Source organism: Bacillus rossius, chromosome 17, assembly GCF_032445375.1.
Source record: "Bacillus rossius redtenbacheri isolate Brsri chromosome 17, Brsri_v3, whole genome shotgun sequence".
NCBI lineage: Eukaryota > Metazoa > Arthropoda > Insecta > Phasmatodea > Bacillidae > Bacillus > Bacillus rossius.
Window position 1 is genome coordinate 9,987,389 of NC_086344.1, and position 14,731 is coordinate 10,002,119.

At 42.7% G+C, this 14,731-nt stretch overlaps 1 protein-coding gene across 1 annotated transcript in view; it reads left to right on the forward strand.

Annotated features, from left to right (window-relative positions):
- The window catches only part of LOC134540932 (transmembrane protein 131), a 56,209-nt gene extending 42,648 nt beyond the window's left edge, over window positions 1-13,561 (forward strand). The window contains exons 21-27 of the mRNA XM_063384012.1: window positions 929-1,536; window positions 3,056-3,350; window positions 5,202-5,372; window positions 7,908-8,044; window positions 8,151-8,226; window positions 11,752-11,924; window positions 13,354-13,561. Of these exons, the coding sequence (XP_063240082.1) occupies window positions 929-1,536; window positions 3,056-3,350; window positions 5,202-5,372; window positions 7,908-8,044; window positions 8,151-8,226; window positions 11,752-11,924; window positions 13,354-13,449 (1,556 nt within the window). The 3' untranslated portion in view covers window positions 13,450-13,561. The remainder of the gene's footprint in view (window positions 1-928; window positions 1,537-3,055; window positions 3,351-5,201; window positions 5,373-7,907; window positions 8,045-8,150; window positions 8,227-11,751; window positions 11,925-13,353) is intronic.
- The last annotated feature ends 1,170 nt before the right edge of the window (window positions 13,562-14,731 follow it).

A 14,731-nucleotide genomic window follows, 5' to 3' on the forward strand; every position in this document is an offset into this window, starting at 1 on the left:
GATAATATGATCCAAAAAAGTAAAACTCAATAATCTGACAAACATACATAATTATTCAATAATTTTATCAAGTATCCACAATTGCAATTGCAATTACAACTTTACCTTTACACTCAACAGTTTATTTGCCTACTGTCGTATGTAAACATACGTTATTGACTCCATAGTCTATACAGTTTCCTTGAGCCATGGACGGTACTTAATCATAAAAGTCTGAACATTCACCACTATCGATATGTCACTATCGATACGGACCGCAATTTAAACATCATGTTGCTTGTTATATACTGCTGGCCGTGTGTATAACCTAAGGCCATAAAACAAAATGCAATCGCGGAAGAATTCTGCAGTCATGTTTATATTTTTATTTTTTACCGTACCGTTTTACGTTGATACTTGATATTGATACCAAAAATGATTTATTTTTTACTTTAATGTTGGTTTTATTAACGGAAAATAATCATTTTCTTCTGTAATTTAATGTGATAACCACAGCACAATTCATTGTTTATGTTTACCGTTTCATGTAGTGGCTTGTGAACGGAAGTTGTTCGTTTTTAACTTTTTAATAATTTATCGTGTATACTATCGTAACAAGTATATTTTATTTTATTTGATCTACGTTACGTTGAAGATATGTTAATTATTTCAACACGCAACGCAAAATGCTGCCTCAATATATTATATTACCTAACCTATTTCTTTTTTACAAAATTCTCGAAAATTCCGAGCCAAAAAAATTATCTCGAGATGAGATCGAGAAAATTTCTGTCTCGACTCGTTCTCGATGATGCCGAGACTCGCACATCACTAGTTTCTAGTTATACTGTTGATAGTGTTGATTTGTAGTTCAGATGTGTAGCGCAACTTTAAAATACTGTGCCTCACATTCCGATCACAAAGCCTGGCGGCGGTTGTGGTGTTGCAGGGGAGGGGAAGGGGACGGGCGGGACCCGGAACCTGTCGGTGAAGCGCTCGTTCACGGCGCGCAACCACGGCGAGCTGCCCGTCTTCGTGAGCGGCTTCAGCGTCAGCGGGCTGGCGTGCGAGGGCTACGGCTTCCGCGTGCTGAACTGCGGGGGGTTCGAGCTGCCGCCCAACGGCACCAGGCGGGTGGAGGTGGCGTTCACGCCCGACTTCACGCTGGCGCGCGTGCAGCGCTCCCTGCAGCTGGCCACCAGCCTGGGCCAGGTGGTGTTCCCGCTGGTGGCCACGCTGCCCCCCTCGCTGCTGGCGCCGTGCTCGGCCGCGCTGGGCCGCCCCGCCTGGGAGCCGCTGCTCCACCACTGCGCGGTCGGCCTGGGGGGGCTGCTGCTGCTGTGCGTGGCGGCGGCCGCCTGCCTGGAGGCGGGGCGCGTGCTGGAGGGGGCGGGGGGCCGGCGCCCGGGCCGCGTGCTGGACCTGCGCAGGCTGGCCTCCCGCGCCCGCCGGCGGCCCGGCCGGCGCGGCGCCGGCCCCTCCAAGGGCAGGGGGCCGCCCGCCACCGCCTCCGCCTCCGCCTCCGCCGAGAGCTCCAACAACGACGAGGCCGACAAGGTGCGCACGTGGTCGCGGGCCTGTGGTGACGTGCTCTCGCGATTGTGCTGTTTGCCAATGGCCAGTTGCAACCATTCTTTCTCTTCGTTCCACGATCCAACGATCTTCCCTTTCCATTCTACTCTAAAGTAGATGTAGCAAACACTCGATATTGTTTTAACCTACGGAGGGAAACTTATAAGGAAAAAAAAAGAAGTGAGCGAGTCTCTCAGTGCTGCCGGAGATGTGTAACGTCAAACCTCGATCAATGGACACACTCGTGTGTTCTCGCTGAATTAGTTCCCGCACTTGCCGCCAGAGTTCGTTGCCGAAGCAGCTACGTTGACTATCGAATCATTACAATTATATGCATTTTGGGCAACATTTCAGCCAGTGGTTTCACGCGTGAGTTGCTGTCTGGTCGCCTGGCCGAGTGCTCTCGAAAAGTGTCGTGTTTTCCGAGTGCAAATGGTCGCGGGCCTTTGGTCAAGTGCTCTCGTGAATGTGTTGTGTTTTACGGTTTGCTAATGGCCGGTTGCACCGTTCTTTCTCTTCGATCCACGATCCCATGATCTTAGCCCCAAGAATGATCCGTGGCTAGAGACCTGCAAAATTCGCGGTTTCGATGTCCTTCAGGATAGACTGCACATGCCCCTGTACACTCGGGCAAATAACGCAAGTACATTGGCTGCCGACTTGTAAGTCGTCTCGGCTGGTTTGCCTGTGATTCGATCCTCCTTTGGCTGAGGGTTTATAACTGGTTGAGATTCGTCCAGATGAACAGTAAACCAATAGCAAAATTATCCAAGAGGTGTATGTGTTTGAATTCTAGCCTATCACCGAATGAATCCGCGAATTTTGCATGTCTCTATCTATGGATCGTTCCTCTAAATGTTGTGCCAACCCATACTGGGACCACACGAACTTCGTTCGCGTGAACTAATAGTTCAAACATTTTCTAATCTGCTGCAACAGGCAGCAGCAGTGTCTCGAAGAAATGTTAGGTGCATTTCTATTGGTGGGCTGGAACGATATGAAGTTTGCTACAATTGATTGTGACAGGGCTAGCAAATGGTTTATGCGATTGCCGCGAGATTGCAGCACATGAAGTCGCAGCCTCCTCTTTTGAATTTTAATTGTGACTGGTATTTAAATGTTAATACAAAATGAAGCTGTGGGTAATATGAAAAGTTTTTTTTTTTTACTAAAATGCTTTCATTGAATCTGGAAAGTAATTTATTTTTAATTTTGTTTATACATACATTTTTATATGCACAACAATCAAGGTGAGTCTAATAGTTGTGCACGACATACAAGTTAACAACTACAACTAACAAATAAAAAGACAGATCAAAGGAATCAAAGGAAAATACAAACAAAGATGTGTGTGTGTATTAAATACAAATTACAATATCATGTCTGAACTGTTATTGTGCAACTGGCCACAAGTGTATAGTCGCCATGCTCTCACAGGTGAGTGGGGAGTTTGCTGAGAGCAGTTGGTTGCCCTGGACCAAGGATGTGTTGCGCTGCGTTGCAGGAGGTGCCTGACTGCGACTGCAAGCAGAGTCCTGCCGAGCCCAAGCCAGAGGACAAGTGCGCGGACTACGAGGGCGACTGCGACGAAGACGAGGAGAACGAGGGCTCGCAGGAGGACCCCAAGATGCTTCGCTGGAAGCCCGGCTGCAAGGCCCCCGCCAAGGTCCCCGGGGAACCGCGCCAGGCCCCGACTAGCCTGGAGCTGCCTTACAAGCTGAAGTCACGCAATCTCGGGCGCGAACGCTGCAAGAACCTTTTGAAGCACAGGTCCTCTGACAAGCCAGCAGCGACCACCGGTGAGTAGCCAGCCTTGGCCGTTGCTGAGCATGTCTGTCTCTTGAAGTAATGTGCTGAATAGTTTTATAACCAAGAGAATTAGATTTTAAAGATCCTCCAACCAAACTGGTTATAACATAATATTATTGTGTCTGTCATTTTTTGAGTTTAAAATTATTTTGTTTTTGTATTTTAAATCAATTGTTTTTTTTTTTTTTTATGTTGTGTAACTTTGGCTTACCTTATGTTTGTTTACATTTTGCATTCATATTTTTTTAACTTATGATATAAATTAATTTGTTGTTAAGTAAAAAATCTGACATTAAACCAGAAGAAATAACCTTGTTAATATTTTTTTAAGTTTACTTGAGTTTGCAACAGAATTCTCGGAAAATAATACTAAACATGCTGCTGAATAAGAACATAATTTCAAGGATTTATTCTAGCTAGTATCCTGTTTGTTTAAGTCATGTAGTTGTTCAAGAAATTTGAATGTTTTGCACTACCTAAATTGTTTGTGTATTCATAATACATAAAGCCTATTCAAGCTATTTCACTCTGTATATTTAATATCTGCCAAATACAAGAAATTAATTTTCTTCAGGAATATATGGATGAAATAATAGGTATTTTCTTTCTTTCTTTTTTTTTTTTTTTTTTATAATTTTCTGAATGAAGTGTCAGAGAGAGCACCTTTGTTTATATAATGGAAATAGAAATGTATTGCCTCACTATTTATGTGTGTGTGTAAAGTTATGGTTTAAGTGTTACTAGCTGAAAGCTACTTATGTGGGATCTCTATCAAATGTTTAACACATTTTTTATATGTGTTTCCAAATCATGTAAGTGGCTGCTAAGGTTTGTCACAAGTATTAACAGGTGTAGTCCTGTAGTAATTGCATCGTGCTAAAAGATGGTGGGTACCAAATGTGTTCCTGAACAGCCAGTGTAACCTCCTGGCAGGTCAAACCAAATTTATCGTCCTGATAGAGCTGAATTTCAGAAAACAAAATTTCTAACACCTCAAGTTGGTTGGCAAGGTAGTCGGTGGCTAGATATGTGTGGGTTTTTTTCTGAGTGTCCAATTGTGTGTCCTTTTTGATGAGAGAGTATCTATTGTGTGTGTGGGTTTTTTTTTCTGAGAGTGTGTCCTTTTTGATGAGTGATGATGCATCGACAAGTCTGTAGTCAGGTCATGATTGGCCTCGTGGTTCAGAGATGCCGGGTCTATATGACTGACATTTCAAATGAGCTGTTTAAAATATTTGCAGAGTATAAAAAAATTATACCTCTTGGCCACAGGCTGGATGTGCCTTGCCACCTACTGGACATGCGTTTCTGGTAGTGGTGTGCGGGATCCCGAATTTCGGGAAAAGTTTCGGGAGGGCATTGCTTTTTTTCCCGCCAGGAGGGAATGCGTAACATTTTTCCCGGTATTTTCGGGAAAAAAATTATATTTGTGACAGCGACCCGTTTGGCCTACAATAAAAGGAAAAATAAAGAGATTGCTTTAGTAACTAATACCAGTGACCGAAACTGCATGTGAAAGGGTTTTTTCATCTGCCGGAAACATGTGGGAGAACTGGTTTTCCTTACATGGAAACAGAGCATTATACTAAGTCTGTTTTCTAATGGCGCTGTTGTGGTAAAAACACTCCAAAAATATACCTACTGGCATCCTATATAGCTTATGATTTTTTTTCCCAATTTTTCCCGATTTCCCGAGTGAAATTTGATTTTCCCTCCTGAAATTTTCCCGAGGCTAAATTTCCTTTCCCGCACACCCCTAGTTCCCGGCCACTGGACGGGCTCCTGAGGAGAACGTTGCAAGGCCTCGTGGTGCAGCGTGGTGGCAGAAGTGCGTGCTGCAGTGTTCACAGCGGGCGCGGAGAGCCGGAGCGTGCCGCAGTCCCGCGCTCCCAGCTCCTGGGCGGACGTGAAGGCGTCGTTCAGCAACGCCAGCCCCTCGTACTCCAGCGTGGTGGCCCCTCGCCCGTCTCCGCCCGAGACCGTGTCGCTGGACTGCAGTGCCTCTTCCCTCGGTAACTGCACCTCCGCACCTCCGCAGCCAGTGCAGTCGGGGCTCTTTGGCTTCAACTGCAAAACTCTCTGGTTGACTCACACTTACAGCACAGTTCATAAGGCTAGACAGAAAAGGGTTAGCATTCTAAATGTCACTACTAAAATAACTCATATTTTCAAAAATACTGTATCTCTTTAATTTCTGACGTGACAACGTCTAATAAATCGATGAACGCCGGCTGCACGCACGAAAAAGTGTCCCATTATGCAAATTGTTCCGTTACGCTGTGTCCCGTTACGCTCATTATTCTGTTACGCTGTGTCCCGTTACGCTCATTGTTCCATTACGCTGTGTCCCGTTATGCTCATTGTTCCGTTACGCTGTCTGCGAGTGCAGTAATAATAGGTTATATTACAATTGACTAAAAAAATTATGGTGATTCATATAATTGATGATAGATATTTGATTACAGTTTATTTATATGAAAACTTGTTCATAATTATATTTAAACTTTATAGCTAAACGCCAGTTTTTAAAATTATTAAAATTAATTACAGGTAATCTACACGTGAACTGTTTCGTCGACTGTTTATAAAGTGAAGTGAAAAGTTAATGTGGTTGTCATTGCTTATTACAACAACAATTTCAGCAATAAAGGTTAATTATTCTTGCATTTTAAAAATCTGATTACTAGTATAATATCAAGTATTTAATCTTTTATTATTAAAATATAAATTATTCAATTTTATTCATAAAAGTATGCAATCATTTCATCAATGTTCTGTTATGACGTCGGGTAAACTATCGTCCATAAACTGACTTTACAGACAACCAATTTTTTACGATTGTTGAAAGTTATACTTCTAATGCGACTTACAACAAGGTTGCGTTAAACGTTTAACGCTACCATGGAGAATTATTTGCATGCAATTAAAAACTATTTTTTAATGATGCCAAAGAAGTATAACTTCTGACGCGCGTACCTAAGTACACGCACCCATTTTTTTATGATCTATTATACCGACCCCAATGATTACCTGTTGCATAATACCAGTACCAGATTGTGAATTTAAATCATAAATGTGTACTTTAACTACTGTGAGAATATAAAATAGTGCTAAAAAAATTTAACAGTACTATAAAATGATATTTTACTGCACTTTAAAAAGACATTTTTGATTTTAGTTTTACTTAGGTTACTTGGCTCAGTAAGTCTCCTGGTCTTCACAGGGGCCTTTCTTGATGCTGTCGGAATAATTCCATTGGCGGAATGATCCATAACTTTCATTCTGACAGACAGCTAAATGTCTATTCTTGAAACTTCTATAGCGGCTAACAGAATCAACATTGTCAAGTTGACGAAAAGTCTATGGAAGTGTAGCAACGTTGCTTTTAGTGTTGACGTCACTGGTAGAAGGCCAATCACAATGAGGAAAGCAGCGTTTTTTCATGAAAGTGTGTTATTTTTCCATTCTATTCATCGCTGTAGTTTCTTTTACAGTTTACAGCACAATTTACCCGGCTGGTGGTGACACAAGAGTGTGTTAGTGCGAGGCTGGTATCGACACCAGCGTGTGTTTACAGAGACTGGTGGTAACACAATATCATCAAGGATAAACTATATTTTTGCCCATAAAAACCGTAGGAGTTAGTACCAACGTAATATTCTTTAATTACTACTCAGCCTCAGTGCTAAATCCGTTCTAGCATTACACACTTTCAAGAGTGATTATTACTGGCAAAGCTATATTGTCACAATAGGTCACCCCGCCGACAACGCAGGTTATAAAACTTTAACTCACCTGAAGCATATGCTGGTTCCTTGGCATGGTCTGTGCTCCTCTCCTGGGTAGTCCGGCACTCGTGGGTGTCGCTGGCTGAGCCACTCTCGCTGGCCGAGCCACTCTCGCTGGCCGAGCCACTCTCGCTGGCCGAGCCACTCTCGCTGGCCGAGCCACTCTCGCTGGCCGAGCCACTCTCGCTGGCCGAGCCACTCTCGCTGGCCGAGCCACTCTCGCTGGCCGAGCCACTCTCTCTGGCCGAGCCACTCTCGCTGGCCGAGCCACTCTCGCTGGCCGAGCCACTCTCGCTGGCCGAGCCACTCTCGCTGGCCGAGCCACTCTCGCTGGCCGGCTGCTCCTCGTCAGCCAGACAGTCACCTTCCGCCCACCTCGGCTGTGTTGCAGCTGACACCCAAATATTGTCAATAATTTTTTTCATGATTAAACATAGACATACGACAAAACATAATGCTATTTGTTTATTTAAGTACCCATAAATATAACTGGCAGAAACCTGAAAGGAATTACACACTTGATTATTACCATGATGATAATATAATGAAAAACTGTAATATTTTTGAACTTGCGTTCATCTAACTCTTATTATAATCATTAAAGATATTTAAAAAAAAAATTTTTTTTTTTATGTTTTTTTCGTTATTTTCAGTATTATAAATAAAATTGTATGAAAAAGCTCTAAAATATAAAAATATTAACAATAAGAACATTTCACACATCAAAGAGGCTAAAACTGTGTTTGGTGTAATGTGTAGGACCCATTGGTTCCAAGATAGCGTCGCCAAAGGGCCACTGGGAGAGCTTCATGAACGAGACCCCAGCTCCACCGCACTTCCTCCAACAGGAGCCAGCACCAAGAATTAGCCTGGCGACCTTCCAGGACCCCCTGCAGGTACACACGGTCTCTTCACTAGCGTCCTCTCACCACGAGCCCACCATGTGTGTCGTGTGAAGCATGCTGTCGTACAACCTCTCGTGTGAATGGGTATTGTTTGCAGAGTGCCGGCGATGGACGGCTGGCGTGGGAAGAGCCGGCGTCTCGTGACGAAGCAGGACGGACCAACATTTTTACAGGTGCTTCACTTTCGTTACAAAACAGTTTCCTCGTGCCAGAGATCTGTAACTGTGACTTCAGATAATTTCACGACACACTGTCACCAGGAAGTTATTTTTGACGCCTCAAGTTAGTGCGTGGTTGGGAAAACCAAACACATTGGCACATACCTGCACTGTCTCCCCCAAAGACTGTGTAAGAGGAAGACTGGTAAGTCAGTGCTTTTTCCATGTTCCCAGATTAAAACGTGCAACTTTACTGTCATCTGCCGGATGTCCGAACAATCTCTGAAGTGCATTCTAGTGGTGGCTAAGTGAACTGTGTTCATCACAATAATTATACAGTTGTTTATGACGTTTGTAACTTCCAACTGTAGGAAATTATATAATTAATTTGAATAGATCACAAAAGGTTTTGTTAATACATTTATCTCAACATTTTCTTTGTTTACCATTATATTTTATACGTATATACAATTTAGCACAATTTATGTTTGAATCAGATAATTTAGTCAACGTATACTTCAATTAGTTTAATAATTTATAACTAAAAAAATATATTACAGCCTGAAATTTAGATATTCTCGGAAACTTACCAAATAATTTACATTACACTAACTTTGGTGAAAAGACGAACCTGCAAAATAATCTTTGACTATATTGTATGTTAACATCATAAACTTTTCAAGTGTATCATGATTTTGTTGCTATCCTGGTTTGCTTTACCCGGCCAGCCTGGAAGGTAACATCGTGTTCTGGATTTTGATATTTGGATAAGAAATTCCAGAGTGTAAACAACTTTATTTTGCTTCATTAATTGTGGTAGACGACATATCAATATTAACTAGAATGTGTGTTTACTACATTGGTATACCTCTGTGGGTTTCCGTGGTAACAGGGTGTCTACCGGTCACGGAAGTTACAAATTGAACTCATGGACACGGAGAAGTCGTTCAAAAGTGCCAATATTTTCACCTTGGGGGGGGGAGGGGGGGGGGGGGTTCTCATTACAGTGTGAGAAATAATTTTCAATCCACACCTGTGGGTAATTGTCAGAAACACAGAGGCGTTCTCTTTTATCATACGTTACAGCTTCATTTTATATAAAAAAATTTCATTCTTTTTTTCAACTTCTCTAAGAAAACTAACCTACTTGAAACTTGAATGCAAACAAATACCATAATCAAAGAATGTAAATTTCAAATATGTCTCGTTCTGCGTGGCATGATGGGTAGTGAAGCGTTATGTCGACAAAATGGCGGTGCAAGGCTGTGTGGTTAACTGCAATATTTGTGTACTCAGTAGAAGCGAACAATAAGTAAATTATTGCAGAATTGACTTTTCTGCGTGACAAGTTACAGATAAAAAGTAGCACGTGTACCGGTAATATGTAGCAGTTTTAAAGACATGTGTTTACGAAACCGTGTTTTCAACGTTTTTTATTATGTTTTGTATTTTCATTGTGTGTTTGCGTGTGAAAATTAAATTGTTCAACAACTTATGATAGACGTCTTCAGCACACATACAGCTGGTATTTTGTAGTGTTTAATCAGCGATACAAATGCCAGGTTAAGTGTCATTTTCAAGACATTTGGTTGGAAGAGGAGGAATGGAAATTGTGGCTAAGAGCTGGTAAGGATACGTTTTCGGCTTTTTGTACAGTATGCAAAAATATGTTGGTGTTTTTCACTCTGGAATTAACGCAATTAAATGCCATTAAAAAAAATATAGAGTTTCTTAATGTTCACAAGTCAGACAGGCAGCAAAAGACTGAGCTGAAGTTAGCTCTATCCGCCGGCTCTATCCGGTCGCCCGAGACAGAGAGCTTGGGTCAACAACAGTCTAAGTCATTCCACGCATCAACGGCAATCTCCACCCGAGTTTTTATATTTTTACAACAAAATGTGATAGAGCCGGTACATAGCAACCTTCATACATGTGTGTATTTTCAATAAAAATTAAATTTATAGAGTGTGAATCATCATACAGGTTGCACCAGAGGGGAGGAGAACACAATATAAAGGGTAAAACGGAGAGGAAAATTTCTTGGCCAGGTTGTAGCCCCTCCCCCTTCCAACCTTCAAAATGACGTTAACTAACAGTCAAAATTCAAAATTACTAAACATAAATAAATGTAGCAAACTGCAGAGTAGATTGGGGAAAATGTAACAGAGGACAAAGTCAATCCTTCAGAAAAAATAAGTGCAACATGACTTCTTACTGTATTATATTGAATTATATTTTTAATTATGGCAATACTTTAGTTTAAGAGTATACATTTGACGAAATCTATAAAATAATTAAATTGACTTAACAACTAAAGTTTTAGTCTATTCAAATGTTCTTTGATTTGAGTGTGCCACCGATCTACGTGTATTTATGTCTGTACAATTTGCGTCTCAGGACAACTCGTAAACAAGAAAATGTCAAACGTATCTACTTGAAACGATTGTGAACTTGCTGGTTTGACACCAACAGGTCCAGGAGGAAAATCTAGTACTGTTCAAAGCTGTAACTGCAATCTTGTAAAAAAAAATTTAGTTCCAAAGTTTTATTTTGTGAAAGCGTATTTGTGCAGCACACCTAGTGTGAGGATCCTGTTACTGCATCACGCCCACCTTCTTCCCACTTCAGACACGCAGTAGTCCGCACAGCCGTGGCACGCACCCAGTTTGTTGCGCGAGGCTCATTTGCACTGAGCGCGCAATTCCTCGCACTGCTAGCCACAAACTGTGTTGTGGAGAAAGCGTACAAAAATGTTTTGCCAAAAATGTGAGTTCCAATTTATATGAAAGTTTATGCAAGCTGTTGAATTAAGTTAGTTCCGAGTCTCGGCGCTAGCAAACTGGAAACACACTTTTTCCTTGCAAAATAGAAACCAGTGGTCTGTTCCGGCAAACAAACAAATGCTGGACTGATCTTACTTTATCCGGCGCGGAGACGCAGCCAGTGTCCAGGTGATCGGACTCTTGTGGTCCTGTAGAAGCTCCACTAGAAGTCCAGTCCACAGCATACATCGCGCGCCCCACTCTCGGGTGTGTGTTCACACTTGGATCTTACAATGAAGTCCTTATGCGCCGCGCAGTGATGACTCCACTTCACGTCTCCGCGCATCACTCGCGCGTCTAATAAAACACACCGGTATGCTTGCCTAAGACACCACATTGGATGGCACACCAAACACTAAATTAAATACTAGAAAATCTTGTAAAAAATATTTTATAACTAAAAACACTAATACTTTAAATTACAAATAAGCACAGTTCTAAATTTTTAGCAAGTCTAAATAATTACAAGAAAAATACAACATACCAAAGTATATGTATCTGGAGTGTAAATACCAATAAAATAATAATTATTAGACAAAATACCAGTTGGAGGTGTACCAACCGCAAGGTGAAATTCACTGAGGCAAGGTGGGATGTGCGATCGTAGCGGTCAAAGCCCCCCGCCGCCTGTACATCACATGCTCACTGACTACAGACATGAGGCTGGATAGCTTCAGAGGAGCGAGGGCAGGCAGTAAGGCGTGCCTCTTGCTTGCAGAGTCGTGGCCGGCCTCGCTGTGGGACCCGTTCTGCTCGCCCGCGGTCGCCACCACCGACCCCCCTGACCCGATGTCCTTGCTGGGCGGCCGTGACGGCCACAGCAGCATCTGGTCGAGCAACCCCTGGTCGCCGGCAGCCGGACCGGCGCGACGAGAGCAGCGCAGCGAGGACGTGAGTACCTCCACCTTCCCCCATCTCTCAGCAAGGATTACCCAAAATGGCAAAAAGTGAAAAATTCTAAAAAAAAAAAATTTCAATTACCATTACCCTTGTAATATTCCCTCTCGTGAGGCATCGAGCAAAAGGAATCAGACTTGAAAAAGCTGAGTTTAATTTGGAAGGTTTGTAAACACACAAGAAAAAGGCTCAGAATTAAAATATTCATTTTACCAATACAAAAAATAATTTTTATACAATTAACACAAGTGACCAGACCACGATGCCAGGTTCGGAGCTAGCTGGCAACCCTGCACTGCCACTGACGTCACGCGCCGTCCTGTGACGTGAGGCGTGACACGCGTGCCTGGCCGGATTACAAGGGTCGTCGCCACCCCTCCCCACTCCACCCCCCGTTGTTATCTATCGCTGAGCAGCCTTGGGACTTCTGTGGGCCGCCGCGCGGAGTGGTGTGAATGGGCGCTCTCATTCTCAATGTTTCGGGCGTCGGGTCGGCCCCGGGATAACGCGACACTTCACAGCCGCTCTCGTCCGTTCGAGAAGGGCGCCCCAGGTCACAGAGACGCCGGCCTCACGGTACCAATGCAGTAAGCACATCAGTAATGTTGTATCTTCCTATCATACTATTTCCTGTCACCTTCCGTCGTGGCTCAGTGCACTGTAGCAGTGCAGCGAAGACGTGTGTGCTTTTGTATCTCCCTTCATGCTAGTTGTTGTCACATTCCTTCCTGACCCAGCTTTACCTTGCACCGCAGCGAGAACATCCGTCCTCTCGTATCTTCCTGTCATAGTACTGCCTGTCACCTTCCGTCGTGGCTCAGTGCACTGTAGCAGTGCAGCGAAGACGTGTGTGCTTTTGTATCTCCCTTCATGCTAGTTGTTGTCACATTCCTTCCTGACCCAGCTTTACCTTGCACCGCAGTGAGAACATCCGTCCTCTGGTATCTTCCTGTCATAGTACTGCCTGTCACCTTCCGTCGTGGCTCAGTGCACTGTAGCAGTGCAGCGAAGACGTGTGTGCTTTTGTATCTCCCTTCATGCTAGTTGTTGTCACATTCCTTCCTGACCCAGCTTTACCTTGCACCGCAGCGAGAACATCCGTCCTCTGGTATCTTCCTGTCATAGTACTGCCTGTCACCTTCCGTCGTGGCTCAGTGTACTGTAGCAGTGCAGCGAAGACGTGAATATCCTTGTATCTGACAACGTTACTAGTTCCTTTCACCTTCCCTACTCGTCCTGTGCATTGTGATGTCGCGCCGAGGACACGAGTATGTGTGTCATTGTCATGCTAATGTGTTCCTGTCATCTCAACTTTGGCCCACCTTAGCATACCTGGTGTCTAGCTTGTTCTCGTCCAATCAGCTAGTGTGCGGTTGGTATTCTGTGGTGTTAAAATGAGCGGTGTTGTGTGGGACTGTTCTAGATGACGCTTGGCCTCAGCCCTTTCCCTTCTCTCGACGACATCTGGCTGCCGTGCGATTGCGATATTCCCTGGAGCCCACCGCCTACCCAGAACTGAGTTTGCTGCATTCGCACTGCTGTTTGCTCACGTCACCAAAACAACTTCATTGTTAATTGTCTGCAAATTTGACTTATGGTTAACTGAATAAATCTGATATTATTCTCATAAAGTTTTTTTGACCACATCAATAATTAATTTTTGTCTATATGTATGTCTTGATGCAGAATGAATAAAATTATCCTAGACACCTAGAGTAATACACATTTAACTTCATCTTGTAGCCAAAGAAAGGAATAGGCACTAAGTAAAGAAATATTAGGTATTCATTTGCTTTTGTTAATAAACAGATTACAATGTTTCAGTTATTGTTATTACATATATAAATCTTGAATGCATATAACTTTAATTATATGAGTTTAATAATGTAACTAGCATGTCAAACAACATGGCAACTAGCATTTTTTTTTTATATTAATCATGAAAACACAGTCAAATCTGGGATCTTCGGCCACAGAGATAGCAATTCTTTTAAATTGACTCGGTACCATTTTTTGGGTACTGTAAAAAATTTGGCTACAAAGGAAGATAATTAGAAAAAAATATTCTACCAATTAACTTTGTTCCATATGTTTTGTGGGCTAAGCATTGTGATTGTTGCCAATGCTGTTCTAAGAGAGTGCGATGGACTGATGGTGGCAGACTTGTAAGGGAGTGGCTGGAACATGAGATCAGGCAGCTGCATACACACCCACACCTCTTCAAGACAAACATTCTTCCACCGGCTGTCCTGCTGAGACACTGCCAGTGCTCGCCAATCACGGCGCTGCAGGCGACTCTAGTCCTTACTGCACGAAGCATGGTGGTGCACACAACAGAACCCATGAGGAACAGTAATACACAACAGCAGCATTCTAAATTAACCTTTATTCCAACATCATTTATACAAACATAATTAAAATACTATTTTGTTCTTAATTTTCTGTTAGTTTAAATCATTCTCTTGAGAAAATAAAGATTTTGTTGATTTATTTTTCTTTTCAAAAAATGGCCGTCATATTAAAATGAGGAAAAAATGACAAAATGAAAACTTTCACAATAAACCATTTCACTTGGTGAAACATGCAGTTTGATTGCTGGGAAAGTTAATTTTTTTTTTTAATGTCACATGTTCTAATGAAGATACTAAAATTCCGTGGTTGCTTGCATTTCACAGTAGGAATGGCCGAAAGACCGCTGTCTTGTTGTGGCCACCGAAACTCACTAAGGCTCCACCTGGGCCTACGCTGCCGCCTGTGGTCAAATTTTTAAATTTAAAAATATGTCTGAAAAAAATTTTAAA